Raw genomic sequence first — 13,731 nt, 5'->3', positions numbered from 1 at the left:
GTCTTGACTTCTTGAGCCTCTAGAGTGCGCAATTCTTATCCGATTGGAATGAAATTTTGCACGTAGTGTTTTAGTATCACTTTCAACAACTGTACTAAGTATGATTCACATCGTTTCATAATCTGATATAGCTGTCATATAAACCGATTTGGGATCTAAACTCCTTGAGCCGCTGGAGTGCGCAATTATAATCCGATTTGGCTGAAATTTTGGCATGAGGTGTTTTATTATGACTTCCAATAACTTTGCTAAGTATAGCGCAAATCGGTACTTAACCTGATATAGCTGCTCTATAAACCGATCTGGGATCTTGACTTCTTGAGCCTCTAGAGGGCGCAATTATAATCCGATTTGGCAGAAATTTCATACCACGGCTTCTCTCGTGACCTTCAACATACGTGTCTAATATGGTCGGAATCGATCAATAGCTCGATACAGCTCCCATATAAACGTATCTCCCTATTTTGCTTCTTGAGCCCCTACAAATCGCAATTCTTATCGGAATGAACTGAAATATTGCACAATGACTTCTACAATGATCAGCATTCATTTATGATCCGAATCGGACTATAACTTGATATAGCTCTTTGTTTGCCTAAAAAGAGATACCGCGCATAGAACTCGACAAATGCGATCCATGTTTGAGGGTATATAAGATTGGGCCCGGCCGATTGAGCACGCTTTTACTGGTTTTTTGTTTTTGTTGTCCCACACCTTCAAAACCTCCTTCGGCATACGTCCTTCTGTAAGTCCTACTTTTGAATATGAGAAGGGAAGACCTTTTTGGACACGCCTTGTTAAATAGCAAGGAGTAGGGAGGGTCCTGGCATGTCTCCTATCTCCAAAATAAGGCATTCTGTAAGCACATTTTACTCCCCAACATTCCCGTTGGGAATTTTTACATTGATATGTTTTACCGTTCTTTGCTGACCTATCCAATTGGAAAACAGATTCGGAAACATATACCGAAAGATGCGACTATTAAGAGGCAGCTCTGTAGCATTTAAGCGAGTCGCATACCACCGAGTTTTTAGTCGTTAAAACACACACATTAAAACGTTAAATGCAAAACAAGCTTTGAAGCTACTTAAACATGTACTCCTTTTTGCACTTCAATTACACTGCACTGTTGGGATAAATAGATGTCACCATAGTTCAGAAACATTTGCATTACATAAATCCAAAATAATTTACATATGTAGGAAAAATGTAACACTTTATCGATAAAAACACATGACAATTGTGGGGACAGAATAGTTGTTTTTTATTTCGGAAGGAAGTTAGAAGGTCTTGGAAGGCTCCATAAAAAGTAAAGTAGTACACAAATTGCTTAGTACCATAGAACTGGAAGACAATTTGAAGGAATTAAAAAAAAATTAAAAAAGCAGGCTGTGAGTCAGACAAGTGATGATAATTTGGAGTAAATAATTGCAAAAAAGAAAAAAAAAAATAGTTCAAAATAATAAAAAAATGAGCTTAAATAACCTTAAATCATAATGATTAGAAATGTCGACATTTTTAGTTTAAAGAATTTTCGCCATTAAAAATGCCAATAAGTTGTACAGAATCAAAATAAATCCTTTGCTGGGTCAGATGTTGGGAGTTTCAGATTTGTTAGCTGCTAAAATATAACGTGTCATCAACATGAATACCATCTGTGTTACCGGTAGTACTCATTACATACAACATTCGATGAAGTTGAAGAATAATCACTTATTTGTAATAATGGAAAAAAATCATTATTATAAACTTGGTAGTGAGAAAAATGCCATTAAGAAACTTCTTGTACCCATGAGTGCTATCCGCTACATGGTTAAGCTCAATGATAAGGGACACCATTTAGTAGATTTAGGAGGGAAATACTGTGGTGTTATTAATATAAAAAATATTTTTAATTTTTTCTACTTCCCCACAAATCCCTCGATTATTCCACATGCTGTGGATGTAATTCTAAAGAAATTAAATTTGTCTTTAAAGAAACTGAGTATTGAGAACGAGGTGGTTGCTTGTGCGGAAGAACATTCCTTCTAGGACATTATCATGTAAAAGTAATTAGAAACGATGCCTTAAAATAATTAGTTAGTTTTTGAATGAGCATACCTTTTTGGTTTCAAGGTGATGAGAGTTTTTGCTGGGTGAATATTGGATGTGGAATATTTCAGTACTTTAGTTTGGAATGCGCTTATGAATAGATTTTTAGCCTAAGCACTTACTCGGATAGTTGGAAACACTATTCATCAATGTTGCCGCAACATACATATATACAACATGTTTTTTCTGTATTTTAATTAATTTTCTCTTTTTTTTTCAAAGGAAAAATGGTCGCTTTCGAGAAACCAAGAACATGCACCAAATTCTCAAAGAATACAATCGAATCAACTGGTGTTCTCTTCGAAGACGAAGCTGAAACACCCGATGGCGGATTAGATAAGAATATTGAAGCTTTTAAGAGTGCCAATAAAAAATTGGAGCTAGTATGGCAAAGAGTAGTATTTTTTGTAGTTACGCACGTTGCTGGAATCTATGGTGCCTATCTAGCAGTAGTCTTGGCAAAATGGCAGACTAACATTTTTGGTAAGTTATATCATAAGAGGTAAAAAAAAATTAAGTTCGGCCGGGTCGAACTTTGAATACAAATTTCTCAAATATGACCATCAACATCATTGCGTCCCCTGGCGGAACCATCCTATCTTTACAATCACCTAAAAATATGTCAGTAATATCTCCCGCCTCCCAAGAAGAGCTGGCAAAATATCAAGGCCACAATCGATATTTAATTTTTTGACTGAATATCGATTGATATTTTTCCGATGAATAGCATCGAAAAAGTTAAATTTTTAGCAATACTAAACAAAAATAAGCAATCTCACACCGAATGTATCCTTTAAGATACATTGCGATTAGGCTAACATATTGTACAATGATTTCTCACATGACTTCCAACTGACTTCATTATATCGATATCCTACTTTTACTTCTCATTTTCGTTTAAAATATGGGTGATGGGAAATTAACTACAGTATCGATACTATCGATATTTATTATTAAAACTATCGAAAATATCGAATGTTGCTATTATCGATAGTTTGCCAGCTCTACACCCAAGATGACGATTACGATGAAATTTGGTATGCAGACTAGGTTTGACCCTAATTGGTATCGTTATTGGGGCAAAAACTATAGTATCGATACTATCCATATTTATTATTAAAACTATCGAAAATATCGAATGTTGCTATTATCGATAGATTGCCAGCTCTACACCCAAGATGACGAATACGATGAAATTTGGTATGCAGACTAGGTTTGACCCTAATCGGTATCGTTTTTGGGGCAAAAGCCCATAGACCACCATTAGGTGGTAGCAATATACCCGTCAATAGTTTTCATATGGTGTTCTTATTCCCTAGGTTTGGTGGGTTCAATTTCTAAACTTTTTGCATGTTAGCCTGCTGTTCTAAATCTTCCGTCAAGCACCTCGACCTTACTCCAAAGCCTTGAGATGGTATATCCACAGACCAAATGGACAGACCACTGATTGAAAGAACGAAAATGCGTCCATCAGTTTCAACGAGATACCGATATCGAGTGTTTAGGAGTAGACCTCCAACCGTGTCGTTGACAAGGCCATATCTTCCTCAAACAAAAAATCTATTTCCCAGTCCTCTTTTTTGGGAAAACGAGTCTTGAGCATGCTATATCCAATTGGTTTTTGTGCTACGTAGTCTCAGATCTTGCTACAATTACCCTGCGCATGTATATTATCCATAATAGATTCGTGCCAACTCATCCTTTTCAAGCTTCTTAGATTTAGTTCCGCTATCGATTTGAGTATAGTAAACAGGTATATCAACAGCTCTTCTAAATAGAATGATGATTTATCTATTTATGATATTAAGTTTTTCGGGATGACAGCAATGGTTGTTAATTGTATCCAAACATCATCTGTGAAAGTGAAAAGTATTCATTATATGTTTTCATCTTTGATCTATATCCCCAATTCCTGCCTCACATCCTTCTGCAGAAGTAGAAGTTGCATCGTGTGCTTCTTTTTTTGCATTCCTTTTCCCACCCAGCTTGGAATCGAGAAGTAGGTCTAGGTATTTTGCTCTTCAAATTGAAAAGCTATAGATCCACAACTCATTTCTCGTAGATCATCGCTGCAGTCTCCACGTTGACGTTTCCATGATCACGATCGTCGTTAACACCACAACCGTATATGCTTTTTATCTTGTTGAGATCAAATAGGAATTCAATATCCAGCAAAGGGAACATGGCCTGAAGCTTCTGGCGAAGAGACGTCTCAAACTCTCTTACCACCACGTGGAGGGACGCCTACCTTGTCTTACCCTTGATGTATGCGTGTTGTGCCCCACTTCACCTTGAGGTTCATCAACATTTGCAATGTTTTGAGTGAAAGCGAGTGGTTGACGGATGAGCCCGTAATATTTTATAGTGCTGCGGTTATCCGCCATGCCCTCGTCGGGCGGTGCCGACTTTATAATACCCTACGACTACCTTATAGGTACAAAGAGGGTGCTATGTATAATTCTGAACAAAATTTGATGGACCTCGCCGGATGTTTTCAGACGGGTTATTAAACAATCCGTATCACATTTCGAGCAAATATATTCAAACTGTAATAACAACGGTTCACAAATGACAACATTATAGCAAATTACCCAAAATTTTATAATGTGGTACTCGTGGAGAAAATCGTTGTGCAAAATTATGGCAAGATTGGTCAAAAAATGCTCTTGCAGTGGCTCAAGAAGAGAAAATCCAGCGATATGCATATATGAGCGCTATATCTAAATCTGAACCGATTTCTATGAAATTCATCTATAATGTCGAGAAGCAAGAGAAAATCCTTCCTGCCATATTTCAAGGGAATCGATTAACAAATGACCATTTGATTGCAATATTACTGCTAGAATATATCTATGAGAGCTATGTCTAAATCTGAACTGATTTCGAGCAAACTTTATAGACATTGTGAAAGTCGCCGAGGAAAGCGTTGTACAAAATTTTGGGAAGATTGGTCAATAAATGCGCTTGTATTGGCTCTAGGAGTGAAAATCGGGCGATATATATATATATATATATATATATATATATATATATATATATATATATATATATATATATATATATATATATATATATATATATTTTTGTTGACCGCATTGTTTGAGCCCATTTTTTCGGTAAAATGGTTGTTTTGACGACATTCGTATGTTTTGAGCCCAGCCTCCAAACTTTTTGCATGCCAACCGTATGTTTCGACGACATTGACATTTTTGACAAATTTTCACAACCGGCCTTGCCACTTTTTCATGAATTTAGCGCCGTTGCTTACCTTCTTACTTATCAACACTGTACTCTTACTGTCTCTAATATAATACTTTCTTCTAAAGTTTAACAAACATGCGTACTTCACAAGTGTTCAACAAAATGTAAAGTAGTAATTGTTGTTTAACCATGAATGTAATTAAAAATCTTTTGTAATTTGCCTAGATCACCCTCATTAATGGATTCATTGGAATAGAACAGTTTAAATTGTTGAAAACTCCTTTGTACAGCTGTTTTCTTTACCAAGAGCTTTCTTTTGCAAAAGAAATATGTAAATCGGTCAGTAGATAAATGTTATAGCCTCCAGAAAGGTTTGGCGGTAAAAAGTGGCCAGCTTGCGTACTCTTTACTAAACATAGGGGCCAACCATAAGCGTAGAAAGGTTTCTGGGGGTGCGCTTACCATCCCCTTGAAAAGTTGTAGCGTTGTTTTAGACAAAATTGGCCTATTTTATTGCTTCTCAGAGGGTTTTTGCCCTCCAGGATAATTGACTGGGTACGCTAATGGGCCAAAAACTTATGTTGTCTACAAATGTCGAGAATATGAGAGACTATAGTGTGCTGATCATGTGTGTTATGTTAAGCTTTAGGTTTGTTCAGACAATACATGCATCTTGGAAGTCAACAGATCCCCACATGCAAAATTTTACCTAAATCAAATAAGAATTGGGTTCTTCAGGCGCTCAAGAAGTTAAAGTGGACAATCGGTCAGCCTATGAACCGTATATATACAAAATTTACAGTCAAAACGAGTGGAAAAATGCGCCCCCATGTACACTCAACCAAATTTGTTATTCAAAACAGCAGAAATGTTAGTTAAAACAGCAGTTTTTGTCTGCTGAAAATGGGAAAACAGACATTACTGCTGATTCAGCAAACTTATGACTGCTGAATTAACAACATTTTATTACTACTGAATCAGCAAACAAAATCTGCTGTTTTGAACACACAAGTCTGCTGAAAAAAAAATTTGTGTGCTATTTTATATGTTTGCCTGGTACTTGTTGTGGTTACTTAAGGCATTTTTTTTACTTTTTTTGAAATTTTGTTGGAAGAGATGATTCTAATTTGTGAAATATTACTGTAGACGAATGCTTTACTAATGTATATATGATTGGCATGGCCTTTTGTATCTAAATTTAAAGAAAAAACGTTATGGGAAGTTTATATCCAGTGGTGATTATAAACGTCCACTGAGACTCACATTTTCATTTGTATCTTATTTTTATACCCTCCACCATAAAATGGGGGGTATACTAATTTCGTCATTCTGTTTGTAACTACTCGAAATATTCGTCTGAGACCCCATAAAGTATATATATTCTTGATCGTCGTGACATTTTATGTCGATCTAGCCATGTCCGTCCGTCTGTCCGTCCGTCCGTCCGTCTGTCTGTCGAAAGCACGCTAACTTCCGAAGGAGTAAAGCTAGCCGCTTGAAATTTTGCACAAATACTTCTTATTAGTGTAGGTCGGTTGGTATTGTAAATGGGCCATATCGGTCCATGTTTTGATATAGCTGCCATATAAACCGATCTTGGGTCTTGACTTCTTGAGCCTCTAGCGTGCGCAGTTCTTATCCGATCAGAATGAAATTTTGCACGACGTGTTTTGCTATGATATCCAACAACTGTGCCAAGTATGGTTCAAATCGGTCCATAACCTGATATAGCTGCCATATAAACCGATCTTGGGTCTTGAATTCTTGAGCCTCTAGAGTGCGCAATTCTTATCCGATTGGAATGATATTTTGCACGACGTGTTTTGTTATTATATCCAACAACTGTGCCAAGTATGGTTCAAACCGGTCCATAACCTGATATAGCTGCCATATAAACCGATCTTGGGTCTTGACTTCTTGAGCCTCAAGGGGGCGCAATTCTTATCCGAATGGAATGGAATTTCGCACGACGTCTTTTGTTATGATATCCAACAACTATGCCAAGTATCGTTTAAATCGGTCCATAAACTGATATAGCTGCCATATAAACCGATCTTGGGTCTTGACTTCTTGAGCCTCTAGAGGGCACAATTCTTATCCGATTTGAATGAATTTTTGCACGAAGTATTTCGTTATGATATCCAACAACTGTGCCAAGTATGGTTGAAATCGGTCCTTAACCTGATATAGCTGTGATATAAACAGATCTGGGGATTTGACATCTTGAGCTTCTAGAGGGCGCAATTCCTATCCGATTTGGCTGAAATTTTGCATGACGTATTTTATTTTTACTTTCAATAACTGTGTCAAATAAGGTTCAAATCGGTTCATAACTTGATATAGCTGTCATATAAACCGATCTGGGATCTTGACTTCTTGACCCCTAGAGGAAGCAATTATTATCCGATATGCCTGAAATTTTGTACGACGGATCCTCTCATGACCATCAACAAACGTGTTTATTATGGTCTGAATCGGTCCCATATAAATCGTTCTCTCAATTTTACTTCGTGAGCCCCAATGGGCGCAATTCTTATACGAATTGGCTGAAATTTTACACAGGTCTCCAACATATAATTTAATTGTGGTCCGAACCGGACCATATCTTGATATCGTTTTAATAGCAGAGCAACTCTTTTCTTATATCCTTTTTTGCCTAAGAAGAGATACCGGGAAAAGAACTCGACAAATGCGATCCATGGTGGAGGGTATATAAGATTCGGCCCGGCCGAACTTAGCACGCTTTTACTTGTTTCTTCTAATATCCCCTTCATGATAAAGCAGCAGTAATTTTCAGCAAACTACAGACTTTTCAGCAGTAAGCCTGCTGTTTTGAAATTGCAGAACTACTGCTGTAATAGCAGACAGTCAGCAGACAATGTTTGCTGCTATCAGCAGGTTTTTTCCTATGAGTGTACCTAAAAAGGTAAATTTGGCAATTAGTTTATATGGAAGCTTATCAGACTAATGATTGATTCCGATCATACTTGGTGTGTATGTATATTCTAAACTGAGGTTTCATTTTGCAAATATGTCCTTTATTTTCAGTTGGAGTATAATTAATATACATATTACAAACAGGGATCCGGAGCGGGTACCTTTTTTCCGCTCCCGCTCCGACAAAAGTTTTTCCGCTCCGCTCCGGCAAAAAATTTTTCGCTCCGCTCCACTCCCGCTCCTTTATATTTAAATTGACTATTTTTTATTTTTCAATTTTATTTATGCGATTTTTGTTCGGCTTGAGGTCCTTTTTGTTTAATCAAATTCACTGGATTTTGGGTGTATTTAATTAAATTTTTTTTTCATTTTTGTTTATTTACTGCCTCTTTTTTTCTTTTTATACACATCGTCATGGGGCAAGCGATATTTTAATTTTGTCATCAAGCAATATATAAGACCGATTATATGTATTCTAGATCGTCGTCTATATTGGACTATATCTTTATGAAATCCCCATATAAACCGATCTACCGAAATGACTTCTTGAGCCTCTAGAGGGCGAAGTTTCCATTCGATTTGTCTGAAATTTTGCACAATTTGGTTTCTTTTGTGACCTGCATTCTTGTCAAGTATAGTATCAATTGCTCAATAACCATATATAGCTGCCTAATATTATTGTATCATTTGATTACTATTGTAATAGTTTTAGTATAGTTCTTGAAATCATTCGATGGGGGATTTTAGCTTCTCTTTCCACTTTTTTTATTTCTATGGCTGGGGAGCCGATTTTTATCTCTTCTATAATTTTCATATCTCTTTAATTCTCTAATTTTATTTTATGTTTTTAGTCTTAAATTAAATTAAATTAAAAATTATTACTTAACTTTTATTAGTAGTATTTTTTAGATAGTTAGGATATTGTAATACGATATTAGGTCTTAAGAATTTTCTGACTTTGAATTACATTGTATGAAATAAATGAAATGAAATGAAACCGATCTTGTTCGATTGTGCTTTTTCAGCCCCTAGAGGGCGCAATTCTATCGGATATGTCTGAAATTTTTCATAATTTCTCTAACATACTCGCCACATATTGGCTAAGCCGGTGATAAAATTAACGTATAACCCGACCTGCCGATTTTACTTCCTGTAAACCTGTAGAGGACCCAATTATTATTCGATTTGGCTGACATATTTCTCTTAACAATTTTTCCAATAACCTCCAAAATCCATGCCAAGTATGGTCTAAATCCGTCTCTGTTCCGATTTTACTCAATGTCCACGTGTGGGCCAATTTTGATCATATTCGGTTCTAGTGCCACAAGCCTTAAACACAGTTACAAACATTAGGTTATAAATAAGGACTTTATGGCTTTAGATCACACTTGGTCTGATATGGAGCATATGAGGTTCTGACGCCGGGTGGCCGAATGCAACTCCATGTTTCATGTTTATAGCAAAATATGATCTAATCTGGACCAAATTTGTTCGGCCAAAGGGAAAATTGGTCTAAACCAACTATTCTAAATTTCAGCCAAATAGGGAAATAAGGCTTTTTATCATATTAAGACCCCAAATCAGCAGATCGGGACAACTATATCCTAACATGTACCTACCTCGGCCACATACGATGTGGATGTCGACGTTCATAATAAAACTCACTATTCCAATTTTTATCGAAATCGGGTAGTAATTCCGCCTCTTATGAGCTTAAGACCCTTAATAGGTAGATTGATCTTTAATACAACTATGCCGTAATGTTGTGCGATCTAGATCATACTCGTTCTCAATGTCGACGTTGTTTTTTATGCCCCAGAGGTTTTCAGTGATGGTTAGATCCCGTGATGCCGATAGGCCTTCCACACTTGGTACAAAACGATCTTAGATCTATAATTGTGCTAGTCTGGAAGAGTGCTTTGAGTCGTTAAAGCCCCAATTAGACGAGCCGACAAGTCATACGATATGTCACTTTCTGTAATCATAAGACTTGTCTTACTTTACTTTACTTTATATGGCTATTACAGAACTTTGTTCCATGAGCCGAACGTAGAATATCGTTCCAAGCGCCTCGATCTTCTGCGCTCTTTTTGTAATCTCTGACACCAAGTTTCGAGGTGTCTCCCACCACTTGATCTCTCCATCGGGCTTTTGGTCGTCCCGGTTTGCGTGTACCATTGTGTTTGGCTTCAAAAGCCTTCTTTGCTGGAGCTCTTTCATCCATTCTGACAACATGACCTAGCCAACGCAGCCGTTGTATTTTGATACGTGTAACTATGCTATCGTCGTCATACAGCTCATACAGCTCGTGGTTCATACGACGCCTATATTCTCCATTAACGCAAACTGGTCCATATATTTTACGAAGAATCTTTCTCTCAAACACTCCAAGCACTGCCTCGTCTGCTTTCACAAGTACCCATGTCTCAGAACCATATAACAACACGGGTAGTATCAGTGTCTTGTATAGCGTAATCTTCGTCTGTCGAGAGGTGGCCTTGTTTTTAAACTGTCTACTTAGTCCAAAGTAGCATCTGTTCGCCAGTATTATTCTTCGCTTTATTTCAAAATTGGTGTCATTAGTTTCGGTTACAGCGGAGCCTAGGTAGATAAAGTTTTTGACTATCTCAAAGTTGTGGTTCCCAACTTTTTCCACTTCCTTTATCTGATTGGATGTACTAGGCTTTTTGTTAGTTGATGCCAACCATTTCGTCTTATCTCCATTTACTGCCTGACCCATTTTCGCCGATTCTCGTTCGATTCTTTCAAAGGCTGCAGTTACTACTCTCGGTGACCGACCTATGATGTCGATGTCGTCGGCATAGGCGAGTAGCATGTGTTCTGTTGTGAATAGTGTGCCATATCTATTCACATCTGCATCTCGTATAATCTTCTCTAGCAGGATATTGAAGAGATCACACGATAGGCTATCTCCTTGTCTGAAACCTCGTTTGGTATTGAATGGTTCGGAGAGATTCTTTCCTATTCTTACTGAGCAGCGTGTTTCAGCAAGTGTCATCCTGCAGAGTCTTATTAATTTTGCAGGAATACCAAACTCAGACATGGCTTGAAATACCTTTGAACGTATAGGGCTATCGAAGGCGGCTTTGTAGTCGACAAAGAGATGGTAGGTGTTGATTTGTCCTTCTCGGGTCTTTTCCAGGATTTGGCGCAGTGTGAATATCTGGTCTATGGTGGATTTACCAGGTCTAAAGCCGCATTGATAGGGCCCAATTATCTCATTGACTTTAGGCTTTAAACGTTCACACAGTACGCTCGAGAGTATCTTATATGCGATGGGGAGGAGACTTATTCCTCTGTAGTTGGCACATACCGTCTTGTCTAATTTCTTGTGTACGGGACATAATATGCTGAGGCTCCAATCATCGGGTATGCGTTCTTCTAGCCAGATCGCGCAGACAAGCTGATGCATACGCCTTATCAGCGTGTCGCCTCCGGTCTTAAATAGTTCAGCGGGTAACCCATCGGCTCCTGCAGCCTTGTTGTTTTTCAGTCGGGTCACTGCTACTTGCACCTCATTCTGACTAGGAGGTAAACTTGTCTTATGTACGTCAAATACGAATAGAGTGCTCTCTAATCGCCATGTATTGTCGTATGTATTGCACTTTTTTTCTATAGACATGTGTCTACATGTATGTTCGATGAAATAAAAGATCGATTTAATCGAAAAAGTTGCATATTTATTCCAAAATCCATTTGTCATGTTAAATTTTTTGACGTATCACAGGATGTGTACAACTTTCAGCGTGGCTATTTTTGAAATTGCATATGACTTGTCGGCTCGTCTAATGGCAACTTAACTTAAGAACTGTCACTTAATTAGGATTTTTCCACGGCCAATGGAAACATTTTTGCCGAATCCCTGATTACAATAAAATGCGACCAATAGTTAACTGTTCAATGTGAACATAGGGCATCAACAAGCACTCTTCATCGAGCTCTATCGTTGGTCAAAGCCTTGGCTTGATTCCACGATATATGCGCCGGTTTTTTTTTTCGGGCGTCCCACCCTTCGCTGTCCGACGGGTTCAAGTGTAAGACATTTCTCGCTATGATATGACCCAACCAAGTTTATTTTCTTTTCCGGACTTCTTCATCGACAGTGGAAGTGTTTGTTCGGAGTATTTGTCGTAGGCAGCGATTTATAAAAAGTTTAAATCAAGGTAAATAAAAAAAAGTATATTTAGGAGGCCACCGTAGGTAGTTATCCCCTCCTATGGAAACATTTGTGAGGTACTTTGCCATGTAAAAATTCTCCTCAAAAAAGGTGTCGCACTGCGGCACGCCGTTTGGACTCGGTTATAAAAAGGAGGCCCCCTCATTGAGCTTAAAACTTGAATCGGACTGCACTCATTGATATGTGAGAAGTTTGCCCCTGTACCTTAATGGAATGTTCATGGGCAAATTTGCATAGTTAGATGCAAAAAAAACAAGTAAAAGCGTGCTAAGTTCGGCCGGGCCGAATCTTATATACCCTCCACCATGGATCGCATTTGTCGAGTCCTTTTTCCGGCATCTCTTCTTAGGCAAAAAAGGATATAAGAAAAGAGTTGCTCTGCTATTAAAACGATATCAAGATATGGTCCGGTTCGGACCACAATTAAATTATATGTTGGAGACCTGTGTAAAATTTCAGCCAATTCGTATAAGAATTGCGCCCATTGGGGCACACGAAGTAAAATAGAGAGAACGATTTATATGGGATCTGTATCGGGCTATAGACCGATTCAGACCATAATAAACACGTTTGTTGATGGTCATGAGAGAATCCGTCGTACAAAATTTCAGGCATATCGGATAATAATTGCGACCTCTAGGGGTCAAGAAGTCAAGATCCCAGATCGGTTTATATGGCAGCTATATCAGGTTATGAACCGATTTGAACCATATTTGACACAGTTTTTGAAAGTAAAAATAAAATACGTCATGCAAAATTTCAGCCAAATCGGATAGGAATTGCGCCCTCTAGAAGCTCAAGAAGTCAAATTCCCAGATCTGTTTATATGACAGCTATATCAGGTTATGGACCGATTTCAACCATACTTGGTACATTTGTTGGATATCATAACCAAATACTTTGTGCAAAAATTCATTTAAATTGGATAAGAACTGTGCCCTCTAGAGGCTCAAGAAGTCAAGACCCAAGATCTGTTTATATGGCAGCTACAGGGTGGCTGATGAATATTGCTACAATGATGAATATTGCTACATTTTTTTTTCGGTGTATGGAATACATTTTTCTTTTATTCATGTTAAATTAAATTATTAAATTAATTATTAAATTATTATTAATTAAATTAATTAATTAATTAATTAAATTAATTATTAAATTATTATTATTAAATAGAAAAAAAGTTATTACATTTTTTTTTGGTAGCGGCTTTCATCAGCCACCCTGTATATCAGGTTATGGACCGATTTAAACCATACTTGGCACACTTGTTGGGTATCATAACAAAACACGTCGTGCGAAATTTCATT

The 13,731-nt window shown here is 37.4% G+C and overlaps 2 protein-coding genes across 2 annotated transcripts in view; one reads left to right on the top strand and one right to left on the bottom strand.

Moving 5' to 3' along the window:
- Positions 1–13,731, bottom strand: part of LOC106082590 (serine protease snake) — a 163,930-nt gene that overhangs the window by 40,680 nt on the left and 109,519 nt on the right. The window lies entirely within an intron of this gene.
- LOC106082580 (acyl-CoA Delta-9 desaturase) overlaps positions 1,645–13,731 on the top strand; it is a 50,006-nt gene continuing 37,919 nt past the window's right edge. Inside the window, exons 1-2 of the mRNA XM_013245193.2 lie at positions 1,645–1,984; positions 2,314–2,574. Coding sequence (XP_013100647.2) covers positions 1,645–1,984; positions 2,314–2,574 — 601 coding nt within the window. The remainder of the gene's footprint in view (positions 1,985–2,313; positions 2,575–13,731) is intronic.

This window comes from Stomoxys calcitrans, chromosome 2 (genome assembly GCF_963082655.1).
Source record: "Stomoxys calcitrans chromosome 2, idStoCalc2.1, whole genome shotgun sequence".
In the NCBI taxonomy this organism is placed as follows: Eukaryota; Metazoa; Arthropoda; class Insecta; order Diptera; family Muscidae; genus Stomoxys; species Stomoxys calcitrans.
The sequence above is the reverse complement of the archived record's forward strand: the minus strand, read 5'-3'. Positions and strand labels throughout refer to the sequence as shown.